Source organism: Heloderma suspectum, chromosome 12, assembly GCF_057233095.1.
Source record: "Heloderma suspectum isolate Gila_16-S chromosome 12, 16-S_ref, whole genome shotgun sequence".
Taxonomy (NCBI): domain Eukaryota; kingdom Metazoa; phylum Chordata; class Lepidosauria; order Squamata; family Helodermatidae; genus Heloderma; species Heloderma suspectum.
Genome location: NC_139469.1, coordinates 21,466,765 through 21,488,829, shown reverse-complemented (window position 1 = coordinate 21,488,829; position 22,065 = coordinate 21,466,765). Strand labels below are relative to the sequence as shown.

The window sequence follows — 22,065 nt, the reverse complement described above, 5'->3', positions numbered from 1 at the left end:
CCTGGCTTGAATGCCCCCCGTCGCTATCCCTTTAAAGCCAGACCTTTCCAGCGGGGGTCAATTGGACCGCCCCTCTGATCACTCAGTGGGGAGGAGGAGACCCCACGAATAGGCGCCCACCTCCCAGCCCCATCCCTCACTTTCCCCCTCTTGGTTCTTTTGATGACTCAACCCCGGAAACCCGCAACGCTGTAAAGCGGTGGAAGATTTTGCAGCGCAAAGAGCGAGAGGGGCGGGCGAGGGGGCGGGCGAGGCGCGGGTTTAAAATCGGGGGAGGATCCGGCGAGCACCGGACCCGGCGAGCACTTCGCTTCAGGATCCCCCCCCCCTTTCTTCCTTCCCAAAGAGAGACGCCTTTTTTTCTTTTTCTTTTTTCCAGCGCCGCCTTTCCTCTTTCCAAACAACCCCGTGGGGTGGGAAAATATATATTTTATATTGCACACGCACACGCACACTTTCTCCGAGTTCGCTTTTGGCAAGCTCTGCGCGGACCGGGTCTTGTTGGCGCAGAGGGATCACGCCATGGGGGGCCCTTCTCCATGAGGTGAGTGCGCCGCCGAGAAAGTTGTTAAATGTCTCCGGTGTGTTGGCCCCCTTTGCGGAGGGGGGGGGGTGTCCGTTCGTCCGCCCCCTTCCCTGCTGGCTTGCCAAGCCCGGCGTTGTAACTGCAAAACAATCAGACAGCTTCTCATTTTAGGGGGGGCGCACGGGTGTTGAGGTTAGGCTTGCTCCAATTCCGAAGAACAAAACGGATATATATATATATATATATATGTGTGTGTGTGTGTGTGTATATATATATGCATAATGTGTGTGTCTAAGACACGCACGTGTGTGATTATATACACCACATACATATACAAATACATGTGTTCATTCATCCATCCATCCATCCACACACATGCACACACATATATATGTGTGCAATTATGTCTATATATCTATATCTGTCTATAAACAGACACACATGCATACATATACATACACACATATGCATGCATGTATGCATGCATAAACATACATACACTCACTCGCACACACTTCTGTCTTGGCTGAGAGAAAACAGAACTGATTCTTCTTTTGTATAAGGAGTGACTGAATGAGCAACTTTAAATTCCCATTAAACTTTCATCCACAACTTCCTTCTCTATTCATGCCCTGTTGACATCTTTGGAGGAGTGTGCCCTCTCTCTCTCTTTTTCCTCTCCTTCTCCCTTACATCCTACGGGATGGGGAAAATTAGCAGTTGCTTTCCCATCAGTGGCATGGGAAATACGTACTTAAAGCTGCAGAGATTCTTTGTTGTTGTTGTTCAGTCGTTCAGTCGTGTCCGACTCTTCGTGACCCCATGGACCATAGCACGCCAGGCCTTCCTGTCCTGCGCTCTCTCCCGGAGCGTGCTCAAGTTCATATTCATTGCATCCGTGATGCTATCTAGCCATCTCATCCTCTGCCGTCCCCTTCTCCTTTTGCCTTCAGTCTTTCCCAGCATCAGGGTCTTTTCCAGGGAGTTTTCTCTTTGCATTAGATGGCCAAAATATTGGAGCTTCAGCTTCATTATCTGTCCTTCCAATGAGCACTCAGGGTTGATTTCCTTTAGGATGGTCTGATTTGACCTCCTTGCAGTCCAGGGCACTCGTAAGAGTCTTCTCCAGCACCACAGTTCGAAAGCATCAATTCTTCGGCGCTCAGCCTTCCTTATAGTCCAGCTCTCACAGCCATACATTACTACTGGGAAAACCATAGCTTTGATTAGACGGACCTTTGTCGGCAAGGTGATGTCTCTGCTTCTTACTATGCTGTCTAGGTTGGCCATAGCTTTCCTCCCAAGGAGCAAGCGTCTTTTAATTTCATGGCTACAGTCACCGTCTGCGGTGATCTTGGAACCCAAGAAAGTAAAATCTGTCACTGCTTCCATTTCTTCCCCTTCTATATGCCAGGAAGTGATGGGGCCAGATGCCATGATCTTCGTTTTTTTAATGTTGAGTTTCAAACCAGCTTTTGCACTCTCCTCTTTCACCCTCAACAAGAGGCTCTTTAGATCCTCTTCGCTTTCTGCCATTAGGGTGGTATCGTCTGCATATCGGAGGTTGTTGATAATTCTCCCAGCAATCTTAATTCCGACCTCTGATTCATCCAACCCGGCATTTCTCATGATGTACTCTGCATATAAGTTAAATAAGCAGGGTGACAATATGCAGCCTTGTCGTACTCCTTTCCCAATTTTGAACCAATCGGTTGTTCCATGTCTGGTTCTTACTGTTGCTTCTTGACCCTCGTACAGGTTTCTCAGGAGACAGGTAAAGTGGTCTGGTACTCCCATCTCTTGAAGAATTTGCCACAGTTTGTTGTGATCCACACAATCAAAGGCTTTAGCGTAGTCAATGAAGCAGAAATAGACGTTTTTCTGGAATTCTCTTGCTTTCTCCATGATGCAGCGAATGTTGGCGATTTGATCTCTAGTTTCTCTGCCTCTTCTAAACCCAGCTTGTACTTCCGGTAGTTCTCGGTTCGCATACTGCTGAAGCCTAGCTTGTAGGATTTTGAGCATAAACTTGCTGGCATGTGAAATGAGCACAATTGTGCGGTAGTTTGAACACTCTTTGGCGTTGCCCTTCTTTGGAATTGGAATGTAAACTGACCTTTTCCAGTCTTGTGGCCACTGTTGAGTGTTCCAGATTTGTTGGCATATTGAATGCAGCACTTTAACAGCATCATCTTTTAGGATTTTAAATAGCTCGGCTGGAATACTGTCATCTCCGCTAGCTTTGTTGTTACTAATGCTTCCTAAGGCCCACTTGACTTCACTCTCTAGGATGTCCGGCTCAAGTTCAGTGACCGCACTATCATGGCTATCAGGGACATTCAGATCTTTCCTGTATAGTTCTTCTGTGTATTCTTGCCACCTCTTCTTAATCTCATCTGCTTCTGTTAGGTCCCTGCCTTCTTTGTCCTTGATCATGCCCGTCTTTGCACAAAACGTTCCCTTGAGATCTCCAATTTTCTTGTAGAGATCTCTAGTCTTTCCTATTCTATTGTTTTCCTCGATTTCTTTGCATTGTTCATTTAAGAAGGCCTTCTTGTCTCTCCTTGCTATTCTCTGGAACTCTGCATTCAGTTGGGTATATCTTCCCCTTTCTCCCTTGCTTTTCGCTTCCCTTCTTTCGTGAGCTACTTGTAAAGCCTCATCAGACAGCCACTTTGCTTTCTTGCATTTCTTTTTCTTTGGGATGGATTTCGTTGCTGCCTCCTGAACAATGTTACGGACCTCCGTCCATAGTTCCTCAGGCACTCTGTCTATCAGGTCTAATCCCTTCAATCTATTCCTCACCTCCACTGTATATTCATCAGGGATATGATTGAGGTCATACCTGAACGGTTTAGTGGTTTTCCCGACGTTCTTCAATTTAAGCCGAAATTTTGCAAGAAGCAGCTCATGATCTGAGCCACAGTCAGCTCCAGGTCTTGTTTTTACTGACTGTATGGAGCTTCTCCATCTTTGGCTGCAAAGGACATAATCAATCTGATTTCGATATTGACCATCTGGTGATGTCCATGTGTAGAATCGCCTCTTGTGCTGTTGGAAAAGAGTGTTTGCTATGATCAGCATGTTCTCTTGGCAAAACTCTATTAGCTTTTGTCCTGCTTCATTTTGTACACCAAGGCCATGCCTGCCTGTTATCCCGGTGATTTCTTGACTTCCTACTTTAGCATTCCAATCCCCTATGATGAAGAGGACATCTTTTTTTGGTGTTAGTTCTAGAAGGTGTTGTAGGTCTTCATAGAACCGATCAACCTCAGCTTCTTCGGCCTCAGTGGTTGGGGCATAGACTTGAATTACTGTGATGTTGAATGGTTTGCCTTGGATTCGTACTGAGATCATTCTATCGTTTTTAAGATTGCACCCCAGTACTGCTTTTCCCACCCTTTTGTTGACTATGAGTGCTACTCCATTTCTTCTAAGGGATTCTTGCCCACAATAGTAGATATGATAGTCACCTGAATTAAATTCACCCATGCCTGTCCATTTTAGTTCGCTGATTCCCAAGATGTCGATGTTCAATCTTGCCATCTCATGTTTGACCACCTCCAGCTTACCTTGATTCATTGATCTGACATTCCAGGTTCCTAAACAATATTGTTCTTTACAGCATCGGATTTTCTTTTCACCACCAGACACATCCACAGCTGAGTGTCCTTTCGGCTTTGGCCCAGCCGCTTCACTCTTTCTGGCGCTACTTGGAAATACCCTCTGCTCTTCCCCAGTAGCATATTGGACACCTTCCGACCTGAGGGGCTCATCTTCCGGCGTCATCTCTTTTAGCCTTGTGATACATTCCATGGGGTTTTCTTGGCAAGAATACTGGAGTGGGTTGCCATTTCCTTCTCCAGTGGACCACATTTTGTCAGAACTCTCTGCCATGACCTGTCCGTCTTGGGTGGCCCTTCACGGCATAGCTTATGGCTTCATTGAGTTACGCAAGCCCCTTCACCACAACAAGGCAGTGATCCATGAAGGGGGCAGAGATTCTTACAGAGTGGTATTTATTACATATATCTACACCTTTTCTCCAGGGAGCTCAAGGCAGGATGCCCCCTCCCCCTGGACTGGCTTACCTCACAACCCTGCAAGGTAGGTTAGGCTGAAAGATGCGACTGGCCCAGGCTAGCCAGTGGGTTTCATGGCTGAGTGGGGACTTGCATTTCAGTCTTCTCAGCTGTATTTCGATATTCTAACCCAGGCTTCCCCAACCTGATCCCCTCCAGATGTTTTGGACTACAGCTTCCATCAGCCCCAGCCAGCATAGCCAATGGTCAGGCATCCTGGGAATTGTAGTCAAAAACATCTGGAGGGAACCAGTTTGGGGAAAGGGTGTTCTAACCACTATACCATGCTGGCTCAGTACTAACAGAAATTGTACACACATACATACATACATGCACACACATACACACACACACCAGCATTGCCTCTATTTTTTACATTCCCTGCCCATTACTGAAGCAAAATTGCTGTATCACCTTCTGGTACTTATATAGCACTTTTGAGCATCCAAAGCACTTTGTATACATTATCTTATAATCTGCACAACAACCTTGCAACTACGGACCTCCTCATTAGTAGCTTGGTCTCTTTGCCGCGCGTACCATCAAAATACACCTTGAGGCAATTTCTCTCTTGCTTTGGTAAATGTTTGCTGAAATCTAGGCTTACAAGATGTGCAGAAAAACCACACGGATTTCTAAAACTTGAAGTGGAAACACAGACTTTGCGGTTAAAGTTTCTGCAGAGTTCAGTGGCATGTGCTACTGCAAGAGATGACATGAGGGAAGCATTTGGATCACACCGCGTAAGGAGGTTTCTTTCTCTCTCTCTTAAAAAAAACACACACCCTTAATCTAAACAATTTTAATTTAAACCAAAGACAGTAGGCATCTGTCTGAGACAAGCCTCAATGCCTCTTCCATTTGACCTAAAAACACGGCTAAAAGGGCACACCGTCTCCAGTGGGGAAAAACGCGCTTCAGGGATTAGAATCCGTGTGTTCTAGGCTAGGTTGAAGGATAGGTCAGGGCATGTCAGCCACGGTTTAATAATACACTCAGATCACTTTAGCTGACCTCTCAATATTCGGAGACTGGCTTTTAAGAAATAAATCTGTCCGGAGACTCTTGCTTCCATGCCAGCTAAGTTACGTCAATTCTTAAGGCTAGGTAAACTATAGTGAAAGGACCTGACTGATCTTGAGGCAGCCCCAGTAAGTACTCTTCTCTTGCAAGTGTGGCTAAACTTCTTGGATTGTGCTCCTGGCATCGGGGTTGAGTCGTGAGACATCTGGGTAGTACTGGAGTTCCTCTGAGCACATGCAGACCTTCACCACTGAGTAAACGCAACCATCCGATATGCATCTGGGGCCGGGGTACAGAGTTTCCAAACTTAGGCAGATGTGAGCCCAGCACTAACTTCTGCTAATTCTACTTTGTCATCTTCTTTGGAGGAAATATACCCCCTGTGTATTCCTCTAAAACTTCCTGTTGCTCAAAAAGTGGTGATTTTCTCTCATCGCCAACCAGGAATCATGGCCATCTTCCCAGGTCTGCAGTATGGTCCAGTTCTTGCTGGGTCTGCTGCTCCAACCTATGGGTCGGGGCTTGTATGATAGAATCTCTGTGCATGCGCTTTCTCTCTTACACATATGCTCACTTTTGCTTTTCCTGTATGTAGAAAGATAGCATCTCAGGAAGAGGGGCTCAAGGCTAGTTGTTCTCTCTGAAATGCTATTTTTCTATGCCGAGGAAGACCTATGTTGTTGTTTTTAAATGAGGGAGCATTTAAATGAGAGATTCCTCATCCTCAATCTGAGAATGGTACAATCCAGATAAAGCTTTATCATGAAACTTCTGCCACACGTATAGATCGGCTTGGGGATTCTTATCCTGGATGCCTTCACTCTGAGACATTTTCTAATAAATTCTTTTCCCCCAGCACTCACCATGAAAATCTTGGAAATCTTGGAAAACCCCAAGATTTGCAGAAGTAAAAAAAACAACCACCAACCTCCCCCAGAAAAAACGTATAGTGCAACAAGGGCTAAGAGTGCTTCCAGATTAGGCTTTTATGAGAGCCAGTGTGGTGTAGTGGTGAGAGTGTTGGACTGGGAGTCGGGAGATCTGGTTTCTAGTCCCCACTTGGCCATGGAAGCTCACTGGGTGACTTTGGGCCAGTCGCAGACTCTCAGCCCAACCCACCTCACAGGGTTCTTGTTGTGAGGATAACATGGAGAGAAGGAGGAGGATTATGTATGCTGCCTTGGGTTCCTTAGGGGAGAAAAAAAGGCAGGATATAAATGGAATGAATGAATGAATAAATAAAATATTATGCAACCAGCTGGCCTTGTTCACGGAATGTCACAGGGGTTCCAGACGTCGTTGTCTTGTATTTGTAAGCCTCCTGTGTTTCCCCACCGCTGCTCTTGCCTTTCTTTCTTGCCAGGTTAAGGAGAGAAAGATGGAATGGCTGTACAGTGCCTTTTGATTAGTACTGCTAGGATCCCTCCATCTGGAAGCACCTGAAACATGCTCAGTTGCCATGAATCATAGACTTGTAGAATAGTAGGGTTGGAAGGAGCCTATAAGACCATCGAGTCCAAGCCATGGAATACTGTTTGTTTATTACATTTCTGTACTACCCATGAGCTGAAGACTCTTGCAAGGGGAAGGGGGAAATGGCTGACTCATTGGAACAGTAAGCGGGAGCGCTCCATGCTGCAACATTTTGTTGCAGGTCCCACCCAAGTTGGGCAACACAGGATTTCCCGTGCCATGTCATTTCCCCTTTTCTCTCTAGGCACCATATGCTCATCTGTCTGCTTTAATGCAGCCTTCTGACACATGCCTTAGGGAGCCTTAGCACCTTTTGTTTTCCATATACATGATGAATGTACATCCACCTTTCCCAACCTACAGGGAAATCTTGTATTTCGCACCATCACCTTTGGGAGATCCAATTCCAGAAGAAGGCTGTCCTTTCTCTCCACCTTGGGTTCAAGATGTCTGCACCCTCTGCTGGTTGTGATGGAGAGGTAGCGTTGTTGAGCTGAGTCCCTGCTTTGTGCCTTACCCAGCGGCTTTCTATCTCGTCCTCCTTGGATCTCTTCAGAAAGTGGACGGTGCCCTTCAGCTCCTTGGAGACCTGTTAGCCTCTTGTGGTCATGGGTCCTGGCCTGTTAATTGCATCTCTCTTACTCATGTGCATCTTGGGACATGAAGTGGATTCTCAGAACTTTGTCAAGAAACTGAAGGAACAGAAGATGGAGCACACGCTCCTGATTAATGAGGTCAATGCAGATAATCCGGGGGAAGACAACTCCGAGTATTTGGAATTGTATCATACCAGTGGCCAGCGGGTCCCTTTGGATGGCTACTCCTTGGTCTTCTACAATGGCAAGGACAACATGGCCTACAAAGTCAAGGATCTTAAGGGCCTTTTCACCAATAACCAAGGCTTCCTTCTTATTGGATCCTCCACAGTGGTCCCTAGACCAGCGGTGATCCTTCCAAAGAACACAATCCAGAATGGGCCAGATGCTATTGCTCTCTATTATCAGAGGACGGACTTGTATGAGAAAATGAATGTTACCAGTGAAGGGCTGGTGGATGCTTTGGTCCACAAATCTAAAGAGAGCGACCGAGCAGATGAGCTGGTCAGTGTCCTGACCCCAGGTGTGGAGCCTTTCTTGGAGGACTATGTTTTCAGGAGTACGGATGAGTCGCTGGAGAGGTGCCAAGGGGCAGATTCTTCTCAGGGGTTCTTCCAAGTGGGTGTGCCTACCCCTGGCTTAGATAATCATTGTATTCCTTTTTCACAACTGAATGCCTCCATTGTGTTGATCAACGAGGTTAAGGTGACGTCCTCCCCTGGAGAGCTTGAGTTCATAGAGCTGCAAGGCCCTCCTTCCACTGAGGTGAAGGACCTGGTGCTGGTGTTGATTGAGGGAATGACTCAAGAGATTTACTTTGTCATGGAGGTGCATGGCAAAACGTCTCCTGATGGCCTGCTTCTCCTTGGCACGAGCCAATCCAGAATTCCAGGTAGGACTGGGCTCCTCTCCATGGTGCTGAGCTCTTTGGCACTCCGAGTGACTTCTCAAACACTTGAGTGGAGCAGACCCAGCTACAAAATACATACACCTCACCTCTGTTGTGAATGAAACATGTCCATTCATATTGCCAGCAAAATGCATGGAAGGGGCCGGGGAGATCATTTTTGCTTTGGAAATGTTCCTGCCAACAGGGATACACTGACCTCAGTTGCATGCCTTTTAAGGTAGTCTTAGACAGAGGCTTCTACCCTTTTCATCCAAGGCCTGCATGCCAAATTAGAAGAGCAAGCAAAGGGGCAATGCGAAATTCCTTGAAAAACTAGGTTCTTCTCTTTTATGGTCTTGGGACACAAGCCCATAGAGGGGAAAAGTTTTAGCCTGGTCATAGAGCACAGGCTTTGAAGATTCAGTCTCTGACATTGCCAGGTAGGGCTTGTCTGAAGATCTGGAGAGCCACTGCTTAACAGTGTAGAGTAAGCAATACCAAGCTAGATGGGCCATTGGTAGAACTCAGTAAAAGATGGCATCCTATGTTCCTGGCTCCTGTCATCTTGTGCAGGACTTACGGTCATGACTGTCTGCCATTTTGGGTGGGGGTGAGGTGGTGTCTCCGACGTGGTGGCTGCAGACACCTGTCTTGGTGCCCACCAAGCTCCCTGCCCTTTTCCCTCTCACTGGTTCTCTAGTAGCCATTGAGAGTCTTCTCCTCCATGAATTTGTTGAATCCTCTTTTGAAAGGCTTCTAAGTTGGTGGCCATCAGCACATCCTGTGACAGTGAATTCCATGGTGTAACTGTGTGCCATTTGAAGAAGTACTAAATTGTTTAGGGGTGCAAATCTAATGAGGTTAGACATAATTGGAGGCCCTGCCTACAATCTGGCCAACTCTTGAGAGTTTTGACAGCTAGTTTCCTTTTTCCTTTTGCTTCTCCCCTTCTTCCTGTGTGATGGTAGCTAGCAAGCATGATTCAAAGCAAATCTGAAAGTCTTTCTGCATTAAAGGGGGTTATGTTCCACCTGGGCTTGCAGGACAGCTGAAAGAATGTATTTTAACCTTTGCAGCAATTTTCTGTTCAGTTTGCTGGTGATGCAAATTCTTATAAAATTGCAGGGGACTCTCGTGATGATAGGGATGCACAGATGTTGTTAAATCCATTCTGTGTTTCATGGATTGTCAGGTGTCTTTCATTCCGTCGTCCGCTCATTGATGGAATGGGATTTTTTTAAACCAGAATTTTGTTCTACTTGTGCTAATTCGCATCAGCACCAATTCGCATGAGTGCAAGTGCTCATTAGCGCTAAGGCGTACTTGCACAAATGCACTAATCCGTATTTAATGCATTTCCTAGGTGCACATTAGCACAAGTGTGAATTAGCACAAATCCCCCAAGTGAAAAACCAGTCTGCAGAATCCATGTGCCTCAGAAAAAGCCAGTCCACTACAGAGTTCGCAGGTTGTATTCATAGAAATCCAAACTCATTTGAATCCATGCTGGATTTCTTTCACATCCCTACATGGTGACCTATTCCACCCAGCATTGCAGCTATGGCAATGACTTTGGGGCCAAAGACCACCTGGAGCCCAGGGAGTCCCCAAAGGACCACCCCGAGTGGCAGGCAATGAGGGCATTAGAGTAGCAGAAACTTCCTGCTATCATTTTATTCCTGTATTCATGATGGTACTATGATTTAAGTGATCGTACAATGCAAAATTGCATATGCTCAGAGTATCTTTTATCAGGGTTCACAAACATTCTAACATATCAGGAATGTAGAAGCAGTTGTAAAGCATGGAATGACTGCTGTAGGCCAGAACGTCTGGAGGACCACACGTTGCCCACCTGTCCTCAAGCTTCAGGGCAAACCTTGAGGCCTGATGAGCCTAGTTTCCCATCTGGATGGGCCCTATCCCACCCTGATTAAAGAGCCCCAGCTTGCCTTGCTACAGGGCAGGGGTCTCTGGGTAATATGCAGGGCCAGCCCAAGACGTTTTGCTACTGTGAGGCAAAGAACAAGATGGTGCCCCTCCCATTCCATGTACGAAAGCCGACTGGATGTAGAATCTTTCTTCAGCACTGACTGTAGGACAACATCCTCCACTGCATGTGAAAAGCAGCAGGCTAGTTTAGGGAGCACAGAGGAAGCTGTGTGGCATTCAGCTCTCTCCTCCAACACCTCGCTGTGGCCTCCCAGGATCTGCTGCCTGAGGCAGCCACCTCACTCTACCTCATGGTAGGGCCAGCCCTGGTAATAGGGTTTTACCGTGGTGGATTTTCTGGATCTTTGGCCCTCAGCAAGTGTCTGATTTAATCAGGTGCCACCCATGGTGGACATGAAACTGCTCCTACAATTTATCAGGTATATCACTGTCAGTAAAATGCATGGCAATTTTCCAATCTTTACTGTGTTTGTCTTTACAATATATATTTTGAGGCTTTATGGCCTCCCTTGCCACTCCCAGGAAAGGAATGGGTTTATCTTTCAAAATGTGATGGTTATATTTTTACAATAGTTACATTGCACAATGGATGGCTTGGGCATTCGTCATTACCTCTAGTTTGTCAGTATGGTCCAGTAGACTGGAATCCGGGGTGCCTACTTGAAGTTCTGCTTGTTTGAAAGTCAATTAAGAGAAGCGTTTATTTTGTGTCACTGTGGCCTCTGGTCAAACAAATCTGGCAGGTTTTTGAAAAAGTAGAAAGCCCTGACAAACCTGTTTACCCAGGATAAAGGTGGAATGTGTTGCATTGCATGACTATCATAATCTATCTTTATTTCATTTCTATACCACCCAATAGCTGAAGCCCTCTAGGCGGTTCACAAAAATTAAAACCACAAAGCGCAGCATAAAACAATATAAAATATGAAAGCTTAAAACCACAATATAACAGTACCACCAGAATAAAACCTAGCAGCAATGCAGAGATTTAAAATACAAATTTAAAGCACCAAGACTAGGAAGCTAAAATGCCAAAACACTGGGAGAATAAAAAGGTCTTCACCTGGTGCCAGAAGAAGTACAACGTATGTCTTCTGCTTGCTGAGGAAGATGGGAGTTGTAATCCAACACAGCTGGAGGGTGGCAGGTTGGGGAAGGCTGCTTTAAGATTAAGGGTGCAATCCTACGCATGTTTAGACAGAATGGTGGGAGGTGTAGGATTTTTTTTCTAGCATGTTGATTCTGTCTAAACATGCATAGGATTGCATCCTAACCCATTTATTACAGCATAAGGTATTGTGGACTAGAGTCTACTTCATCACATGTAAGAAATGTACTCAAGTTGGCAAAATTTTGTGCCATCATCTGTTAGGGTGCAATCCCATGCAGATAGGCAGCTGCCTCCGAGCTCGGCACGGAGGGGATTGTTCCCTCTGTGCTTCTCCTGCCCTGCATTTGCAGCGAGGGCGGAACCAGGGAAGAGGCTGCCGGGCGACACATTGGATGTGTTGTATTGGCGTTCCTGCCCTCCCCGCCCCAGAACATCCCCTGGAACACCCCGTTTTGGCCGCTCCGCACTCCTTTTTCGAGCATGGAGCACAGGGCTGTTCTACACTGCCTGCAGGGCAGTGTGGAATGGGGGGAAGGTCGGTTCCTGGAAAACCAGATATCCTATGGCCATCTAGCTGCTGAGTAGTGGCCATAGGATTGCTCCCTCCATCTCAAAGGTACCACAAGACTTTTTTTTTTTTTTTTGCTGCAACTGTCTAACACATCCATCCCATCTGGATGTTGATACTAAATAGTTAACCACCTCATCTTAACTATTTCATCAACATAAAATAGCTATTGTGATGTTATATTGTACTTTTCACTGTGGCAGGGTCATTTAGACCACAATACCTTGGCTGTGCCATCTTTCCTTTTCCCCCATCCCCATTCTTTTTAAGGAGAATCTAACTGATCATAATATCCTTTTGGTGAAACCCTCAATTTTGTTTTTGCAAAAACAAAGCACAGGAGGATTGATCACTTTATCATAGATATACAACGCGGCACAGATGAATGGGAGAAATTACATAGTTTAATGTCCTTTGGGGGCTAACTGTGGCAGACTTAGGAAGGTTAAAAAATAATGGAGATTTGTAGTACTGGGGGTGCTGATGTCTGGGTTTAGTACCAAAGTTGGAGAAGTGTGGTGTAGTCATGGGATAAACACAGTGCATGCATTTCCAAATATTTACCGACCTCTGTTATTTTTTAGAAAGTCCTTCCTGGTTTTGTTGTATCGTCCCTTAAAATGCAGTTACACTTCAGCTGAACTTTTCCCAGCTCCGTGTAGAGTGGCTAATACCATACCATTGCTAATATTTAGTGTAAGTACTGTTGGCGAAGAACAGTTACTTCCTTTGGGCCCTGTATACCCCAGCAAGAACTGGCAGCTGCTATTCTAGGGTTGTTACCCTGAGTGAACAAAATGCCTGCCATAGTGTATATTTTCTACTTTTTGGACTTGTTTTAGGGGGAAGGTAATTCATTAGCTATGGGCCTGGCTCCGAGAATGTTCCGTTCTTCCATACTATGAGTTTGCATATTCCTCCTTGCTCCTTTTCTTCGTTATCAGGGTTTGCTGCTGACACCTGGGCTTGATTCCTGGTCAGGGAAGCCTTGGGGGAGGGAGTAGATTACATCTTTTGTGCACAAAGAGTCCCAGGTTCAAACCTTCGAATATGCAGCATAAGGTAGCAGATAATGTGGAAGACCTCTACCGGAGACCCTAGAAAGGCACTGAGTAGACTATATTGCAGGGGTGCGGAATCTCTTTTGATTTTGGAGAAGCTCCAAAAGCTCCAGTGGTGGGTGGGGCCAAACACCCAGAATAACAGCATGCTTTAGCTTATAGCTCTTACTGCCAGCAAGTAAGCCTTAGGAGAGGCATTTCAACCTCTTGGATTGGGGTAAAACTGCACACAAGCTGGGAAACCATCGATTGATGGGTGGTGAAGAGAAAGAGGGGTGGAACCAGTGGAAGGGGCAGTGGCCATCTGGGGAACACCGAAGGGCCAAAGGTTGAACACCCCTGTTATACTGGCTAGATGGACAAGGTCTGACCTGTTATAAGGCAGCTTCTTATGCTCCTTTCCCCTTGGGCTTCCAGGTTCTTCCCCCCACTCTCCTTTCCTGGTTGGTGACAATTAAAGGTTGCCATAATGTCCAAAGTGGTCAGTGATGGTTAGCACTAACCTCCAAAACTCTGGTTTGAAGTGGGCTTGCAAACCATGGTTTGGAGATTAGTGCTAACCCATAATTGCCCAATTTGGATATTGCTATAAACTCTGGCTAAAAAAGCCAGGAAATGAAGGAGGGAATCCATGATGTAGGAGGGAGTACATAAGCCTGCACTGTGTTCAAAACCTTCCAGACTATTGTTTGGAAGATCAGCTGGACTGAGCTACTGTAAACACTTTGTAGAGATAAGCCTGTTGATGTAGTCGCTGCTCCCACGATGAAAAAGGGTTGAGTTGACAGCCCTGGACCCTGCCAAAGCACACTTTGACCTCTGATTCATCTTTTGAAACGTCGCCAATCCAAGGCTGAAGTGAGCTCAAAGGTTGATATTTCAGGATTACCAATGGACTCAAAACAACAAAGGGTACGGTGGCACCTTTTAAAGAGTAACACATTTATTGTGGCACAAGCTCTCATGGGCTGGCGTGCACTTTATCAGATGCATGTGCAGTGCTGGCTCCAGGTTTTGGGGGGGGCCTTTGGCAAGACACCCTCAATGGGCCCCCTCCTCCAATGAGTCTGCCTTCTCACTGCTGTTGTCACAGCAGCTGTTGCTCCTTATCATCTTTCTCATCATTGCTACCACTTGCTTCTCAACAGGCAGAGAGACGGGGCTGTAATGGCCCCAGGCCTGTAACCAAGTCACCAGTAGTTTTAGAGGGGCCTAGAGATCCATAATGCTCTCTTTAGGTTAATTATGGGCTGCAATTCTCTTGCTAGTGGGCCTCTTGGCTGGTAAGATGAGTCAAAGGTTGATATCGCCGCCTCAGCACATTCCATGAACGAGCTCTGAATCTTATCAGGGCCTGGGAAGTGCCTCAGAAGTGAGGCTCTGTTTACAGGTGTCTGTGCCGGGAAAGTTCTGATTGTTTCCCCTGTGACGTGGGGCTGTTAGTCTTTGCTGGGAAAGTTGCAGATGAATGCTAATTAACGCTTGCTGCTGTCATGCTGCCTCACTGCTGACAGGTATGGTATAAAACCCATTGTACCCCTTGGTTCTGGGTTCAGAGAAGCTGTCTGATCCAACCATTGGGTACACCTGTGTGCTGTAAGTACTCAATAAAGTCTCCTTGTAAGCAAACCTGGATCTGGCTTATCATTATCTCAGCTCCTCCAAACCTTAGCAGCCCACGGCCGGGGCATACAGGGGCAAATAGGCAGTGGCATCTACTGCTTTTCTTTGTCACCACCACTGTTGTCTGAGTCAGAGTGAGAGGCAGGTGAACCAGCAGGTTGCGATGGTGAAGAGGAGGAACCACTCCAAGGGGCTCTTGTGTGTGGGCCAATTATGAAAGGCTATGAACAAAGACTGGCAGTGGCTGTGTCATGTTTCTGTAGACCCAAAAGCATACATGATAAGATCACAGTGACCCATTTGCACCAGCAGCTACTATTCTGTCTTTCTTGCTTGACTGATTAAACTCCCAAAGAAGGACATTTTTTTCTGTAGTGAGAAAGATGCCCCCAATCTTGATTGAGTCCGAATTCAATAGAATAAAGTTTGCTAATACATTTCATGCTGGAACTTCCCTTTGCAGTCTTTATGTTGAAGTATGGATACTTTTAAGAGCAGTAGCTGAGTGTCCTGGCAGATCAAAATGTTCACCCAGGTTTCTCAGTGATGCTATTCATTATATCAGACTTAGGTCTGTTTATTCTCCAGCATAGAGACTGACCTGTTTGACCTATGCAGACAGCAGTAAAGTAGTGTTGCCAGCTGATGGCGTATATTGCATTGGGGGATATGCAGGTGAGTGAGCCCTTGCTGGCATGGCTGATATTATTAAGTCCTGTCATAGGCCTGGCTCAGATGGAGCAGGAAATCAAATTTTCCTACTATGTGAAGGAGCCCTGATGAACCTTGGGCTCATGCACTCCCCCATTTTTCAGAGAGGCAGCTGGAAGCTTTCACTACTGCTTTTAAACCAACCACAGTTCCTAGTGACATTCAACTGTAGTTTGTTTTTTACTCAGGTGAGTGTGAACAAGCCATGATCAAACCGTGATTTTGGATCCTGGCTTGTTCTGAAACCATAGTTTAGGCCATTGTTGTTTTTCTAGTATATCTTTAAACAAAAAGAACAATTGCCTCCTGGCTTTTAAAATTGTAGAAGACCAACGGTGGCTGAGAAAATGGATGCAATGTAACTTGGAGGAAAACCATCAGCCATATGGTGTTATATGTGGGCGCAGGACATGCCTTTATGCTAGGGCTGCAGAACCTCAGGCCTAGAGGCCAAGTCCAGCCTTCTGGGGTTCCTCAGGGGGCCATATCCTCTTTCCCTGGCCTACCACCTTTATGCCAACCACTAGTCCTTTGGTGGTTTCCTGGCTTTTGTGCAATGTTTTATTATTCTAAAAGGCTGAAATACCTCCCCTAAGGCTTTGTTAACTGGTATTAACAGCTTTGAGCTAAAATTATGCTGGTGTGTTTTTTTTGGTATTTTGACTCTGCCCCTTTTGCCTTTGACTCCACCCCTTTGGCCCATTGGCCCCGCCCTCAACTGGAATGCAGCCCTTGAGGATTTACCCAAAATGGAATTCAGCCCTCAGGACGAAAGAGGTTCTGCAGCCTTGTTTTATGCTGATGTGCCAATTTTTAAAAATATCATACCATACTACCTCCTTATATATTTCTCTTTGGGCTGCAGTTGACCTGGCATTCCCCTCGAATTCCAGCCTCCTCCTCTTCAGGCCAGGTGTCAATGCCATTGGCCTATACAGGGGGTCCAACAGCAGCTTTGCCATGGGGGCTGCCGCGTCAGCCACAAACCTTCTGGACGCCTTGGTTTACACAACAGTTGAGAGCACCGATTTGAAGCTGACAGACATGTTGACCGCCAGCAGACCCCTCTTCTATGTGAGAGAGTGGTAAGGAAGAAGCTGGTTGGCGTAGGTTGGGGGCTGTGACCTTTCCAGTGGAGGGGGGGCCTTCACTCTGCAGGAGCAAACTCCAGATTCTGCAGCTAGAAAAACACATGCATGAGGAACATTTGTATTGCATGTTTTAATAATGGCACGTATTATGCAGCATTCCTTGATTACGTCAAGCGCTTTGCGTATGTGATTCCAGTAATTTTTTCCACTGTCAGGTAAAGTAGATCATTAGTATGATTATCCTCAACGCTAATTCAAATACGAAACTGAGATTGTTAAGTTTTCCTTTATATAAGGAAGTAATAGGAAATAATAATAATTATTGAATAATAATATAGGAAACTTTATATAAGTTTCCTATAAATGAAACAGAGTACTCACTTGTAGGCCCAAACAAGAGAGTGTTTATTGAGGAACAGGCTAACACCGAACTAAATAGGAAAATCATAGAATCACAGAATAGTAGGGCTGGAAGGGGCCTACAAGGCCATTGAGTCCAACCCCCTGCTCAGTGCAGGAATCCAAGTCAGAGCATCCCTGACAGATGGCTGTCCAGCCTCGTCTTGAATGCCTCCAGTGTGGGAGAGCCCGCCACCTCCCTAGGTATGAGAGTAATCACAAGCACAAGCTAAAGGGGTGGAGTCTTAACTCCAACCCATAATAACTGGAGACAATATTTAACTCTATAGTTTCCAATTACTACAGAGACTGTAGATTGTGGCTGCTTTAAAGCAATAGTCTTTGACCTTCAGAGATCTGTGGCCCATCATTGACCACAATTTGCAACCTGGGGCCCATTATTAATTCTTTCCATATATGTTTGTCCTCCTGTCTTTTCTGCCAGGCTTTCTCTTGTCTTCAAACTGTGGGTAGTTGCTCCCATACAAGCCAGGATTTGTAAGCTGTCTTCAAACTATGGTTTGAAGATGGCTTACAAATCCTGGCTTGTTTTGAAGTGATTAACCATAGTTTCTGTTTTGCACATAGCAGGAAGCTGTGGTTAATTGTGGCTTCCTGGTTTGTTTCCCCATGCATGCAAAGTGGAGGAGTGAAGCAGAGTGAGGGCGCTGTGTGCACCCACACACTGCTCATACATATCCTGGTTTGTTTAAGCCATCATTTGTGTCTTAGTGTTACACTATTTATGCAAATCCTGGTTTATTTAAGCCATCATGTGTGTCTTAGTGTTACACTGTTTACGAAAATCCTGGTTTATTTAAGCCAGGATTTTTGGCTTAGCATTATGCTGCTCATGCATATTCTGGTTTATTTAAGCCATCATTTGTGTCTTAGTGTTACACTGTTTATGCAAATCCTGGTTTATTTAAGCCAGGATTTTTGGCTTAGCATTACGCTGCTCCTGAATATTCTGGTTTATTTAAGCCAGAATGTTTGGCTTAGTGTTACATGCAAATGTGGCCAGTCGACTGATTTATCAACTTCTTGAGCTCTCTTTCCCCGCTCTGTTTTTAATGTAGTTCTTCTCCCCTCTCTCTGTCAATCATTATCAGGTCCCAGCATAACGATACATCTGTGAACCGGTGTGTCTGCTGCTCCATCACCCGTGATTCCTCTGCCTACACTCTTGGCAAGCCCACGCCTCGGCAATTCAACGACTGCCCCAAGAAGCGCTTTGGTCAAGAGATTTCCTTGTGCCTTCGAGTACCAGGTGGGTGCTGCAGCCTCTAGGTGTAGATCAGGGGTGTTGACCTCAGGCCTGAGGAAGAAATGCAGCCCGGAGATCCAGTCCAACCCTATGGGGTTCCCCAGAAGCCCATTCCAACCTCCCCTTGGCCCCACCCCTTTTCCTTCAGTGGCCAATCGTTTGCTGGTTTCTTGGCTTTTCCATGCCCCGTTCTAAAAGGTTGAAATGCCTGTCCTAAGAGCTTTAAGAGAAAATTCGCTGGTATTTTTTGGTATGGCTGGGTGGAGAATCCAGTTTTAAAAGCAACAGTGGAGCATGGCTGAGAAGGGTGGAACTCGCCCTCTGCCAAGGGTGTGTCTTCCCCCAAGTTTGCTTATTTATATAGTATCTTTTTATCTCGCCCTTCCTCCAAGGCGTCTAAGGCAGCCTACATGGTTCTCCCCCTTGCCCTCATTTTATCCTTATCACAGCCCAGTGAGGTAGGTCAGCCTGAGAGAGAGACAGAGAGAGAGACTGGCCAAGATCACCAGTGAGCTTCATGGCTGAATGGGGATTTGAACTCAGGTCTCCCTGGCCCTGGTCCAACACACTAAGCCCAACACCACACTAGTACTCAGCCTTTTCCCCCAGGTGCTTTTCTTCTTAGCTGAGCTGTGATGCCAGAGGTGTACACAGCTGGGAGGAAAGCATTTGAGGGTGGGAGAGAGGCTTCAGGGAGGTAAGCTGTGGGTTGGGTGAGGGTTCTGCGCACCGTACCGGTATGGCCCACTTGCTTTAAAACTCTCATCCCTTCTCTGGCTACGTGGCTAGGGCAGTCCCATGTTCAAAGGCCCTCTAGGGTTTGTGTGGTTGTCTGTTAAATCTTGCCTGTAGATTAAGAGAGGTTTATTTGTTTGTTTTAACCCCATAGCACTCTCTGTGGTCTAGTATTGGCAAAAAAATTTGAAAGCCCCAAGGCTCGTCTTCCAAACAGTAGCTTTGATAAGAAGAATCCACATTTGTGTGCTAAGCGGCCAGTATGGTGTGGCGATGAAGAGCGTTGGACTAGGACTCGGGAGACCCGGGTTCAAATCTCTGCTCAGGGCCCCACTAGACATAACGTTTATTGTGCGGTTAGTCAGCACATCTGTGGGTGTTTTCTTCTTCTTCTTCTTGATTACAATTCCATACCGCCCAATAGCCAAAGCTGTCTGGGTGGTTCGCAAAACAAATCATAAAACGAAAAAATACAATAGCATGGTAAAATAAAACATAATATAAAGAAGTTTGAAACAGATTAAAACTAGAGGAAAAAAACAGAGGAAAAGCCAATGGCAGTGCAAGGATTTTAAAATACCTGAAGTGTATTTTAAGCAGTGCAAGGATCTTAAAATACTTTTTTTTTTAATCTAAAAGACTAAAAAGTCTGGGACTACAAGGTGTGTCCCCTGTTTCATCTGAATGCAGCGTGCAGGGAAGAGAGGTTTTACCCTGCCCTCCCCAGCTGTGTTCCTAGCAAACATCCTCCTCATGTGCAGCAGTTAGAATGGGGGGGGGGATCTATTGCTGCCAATTGGAGTTCTTTCCCCAAACACTAATAGCTGAGCGGGGAGGCGGGGGAGATAGAGATTGAGTTTTGCAGTTGGAGGGGGCAATTGAGATTGCAGTTGGAGAGGGAAGGGTTAAACATCACCCAGAACATGTTGTGGTCCAGATGAAAAATTGCCACCACCCTCAGTGCCTTGCAATACACTCTTTAAAAATCTAGTTCAGATCTAGCTGCCAAATACATAATAAACATGACATCTCATTTGTACCTCAGTGATAAAACTCTCTGAGTGACTTTGGGCCAGTGTTTGTCACAGCCTAGCCTAGCCTAGCCCACCTCACAGGGTTGTTGTAACAATAACATTGGGGTGGGGGGGAGAGAAGGGCTCTGTACGCCACCCTGTGCTCCTTGGAGGAAGGGCAGGATTATAAATGCAATAAATAAATATTTGTAATTTGGAAGGCCAGCTTTCTGCACTCACATGGACCCTGCACTGTGGCCACATGCTCTTAGGGTCTTCTGTTTCTTTTTAGATTGCCAGCAAGAGGTGCTGGAGGAAAGCAAGATCCGGATGTCTTTGTCTCAGGTCCTGGATAAGCAGTGTTACTGCGGAGTGTCTCCTGTTTATTTCAAAGGTAAGATGAGTGCATCGTATAAGTTTGGGACTGAAGCTATATAAGATGAGTGATTTAAAAAGCATTTCTAAAGGAAAACAATGGAAGAGTTGGAGGAGAGTGTCAGCTCCAGGTTTTGCAGTGCTCTTGCTCTCAGCGGGCCCCACCTCCTCCTTGCTGCTAAAACCTTACACAGCTTGGGACCACAATACCTGACAGAACCCCGCTCCTGGTATGAACTTACCTGCACATAACAATAATCAGCTGAGGACCTCTTCCAGGTGCCTCCTCTGAGGGAGGTTCAAAAGATGGCAACAAGGGAGAGGGCATTCTTGGTGGTGGCCCCTCAATTGTGGAACGCTTTCCTCAGTGAAGTCATCCTGGCGCCAACATTGTCATCTTTTCGGCATCAGGTTAAGACCTTCCTCCACTCCCAGGCATTGGACAGCATACGATAAGGGTTTTAACAGGTCCTGGGAGATTTATTGATGATTGTTTAAATTAGTTTTATATTTTTGTATGTAAATGATTTCATGTTATGTTATTATATTGTATTTTTAGGGTTTTAATCCTTGTAAACCACCCAGTGAGATTTGGCTATTGGGCAGTATGGGAATGTAATAAATGAAATGCAATCTTTGTTGTCCCTTCACTTCACCTCTCCCTCTGGGCCTGATCCGTACAACCATCCAGAAAGAGAATGCAAGGCAAGTGAAGGATATTCTTGTCACTGCTTGTATGCTCGCAGAGGTCAGGTGAACAAGCAGCGACAGTGTAGAGGAGCAGCAGCAGGGCCAGGAAGCCCTCAGAGCCAACAGTGGCCCCCTTGCAGGGGTGTGGGCCTCCACAGCTTTTCGATGAGGCTTGCCTCTGTCACCAGCCCTGCAGGATGCCTGGAATGAAGAGTGCTTTCAGTTGTTTTTCCAAACAACCTTAGCTTTGGAGCTGCGGTGTCCAGCACGGTGCCCATGGGCATCTCTCTCTGCTGTCGGCTCCTCCTACTTTTAATTTCCTTTCTTAAGATTAAAACAAAAATAACTGGGATGCTGACATGTTGCAAAGTGAAGCGCTGCCCTCCACCACCGTTTTTATTTGGATTCAAATTAGCGCTTTTGTGTTTTGACGTTCAGACTCTGCCTTTGCCTTGTACTTAGGTTCCTGGTGAAGTTACTTTTCCTATAATCTCACCTGTTTGCCTTCTGGGAAATGAGCGTATTGGGTATCATGACCAGCCATGCCCAACATGTCAGCCATTTTATGAATGGGCAAGCTCTGCCTGGCTCCCCCCCCCCCGCCCGCCCCCGGCAGCCATTTTATGAGAGTATCTATGACAGTCTCTCAAAACTCCAGATGTGTCCACCGACTCAAAAAAGTTTGGGGATCCCGGTGTTGGAGGCTATTGCACCCAATTTTTAAAACATGCTTTCTCTTAATGCTTTTCTATTCCAGAAGGCATTTTATGATTTTTTTTTGTTTATTTTAAATTATTCCCTCCCATTTAGACACCTTACCTAAATTCCCTTCGTTAATTTCTTTATTAATGTTACAAAAGCAGAATGTGCTCACATGTT

At 45.9% G+C, this 22,065-nt stretch overlaps 1 protein-coding gene across 2 annotated transcripts in view; it reads left to right on the top strand.

Annotated features, from left to right (window-relative positions):
- Positions 1-291: 291 nt before the first annotated feature.
- The window catches only part of LOC146336673 (uncharacterized), a 49,231-nt gene continuing 27,457 nt past the window's right edge, over positions 292-22,065 (top strand). The window contains exons 1-5 of one of the 2 annotated variants that reach the window (XM_084818679.1): positions 292-544; positions 7,468-8,592; positions 16,482-16,701; positions 18,219-18,376; positions 20,414-20,515. In XM_084818679.1, the coding sequence (XP_084674805.1) occupies positions 7,713-8,592; positions 16,482-16,701; positions 18,219-18,376; positions 20,414-20,515 (1,360 nt within the window). In that variant the 5' untranslated portion in view covers positions 292-544; positions 7,468-7,712. Of the gene's footprint in view, positions 545-7,467; positions 8,593-16,481; positions 16,702-18,218; positions 18,377-20,413; positions 20,516-22,065 lie in introns of those variants that run through there. The other variant, XM_084818680.1, reaches the window with a different exon arrangement.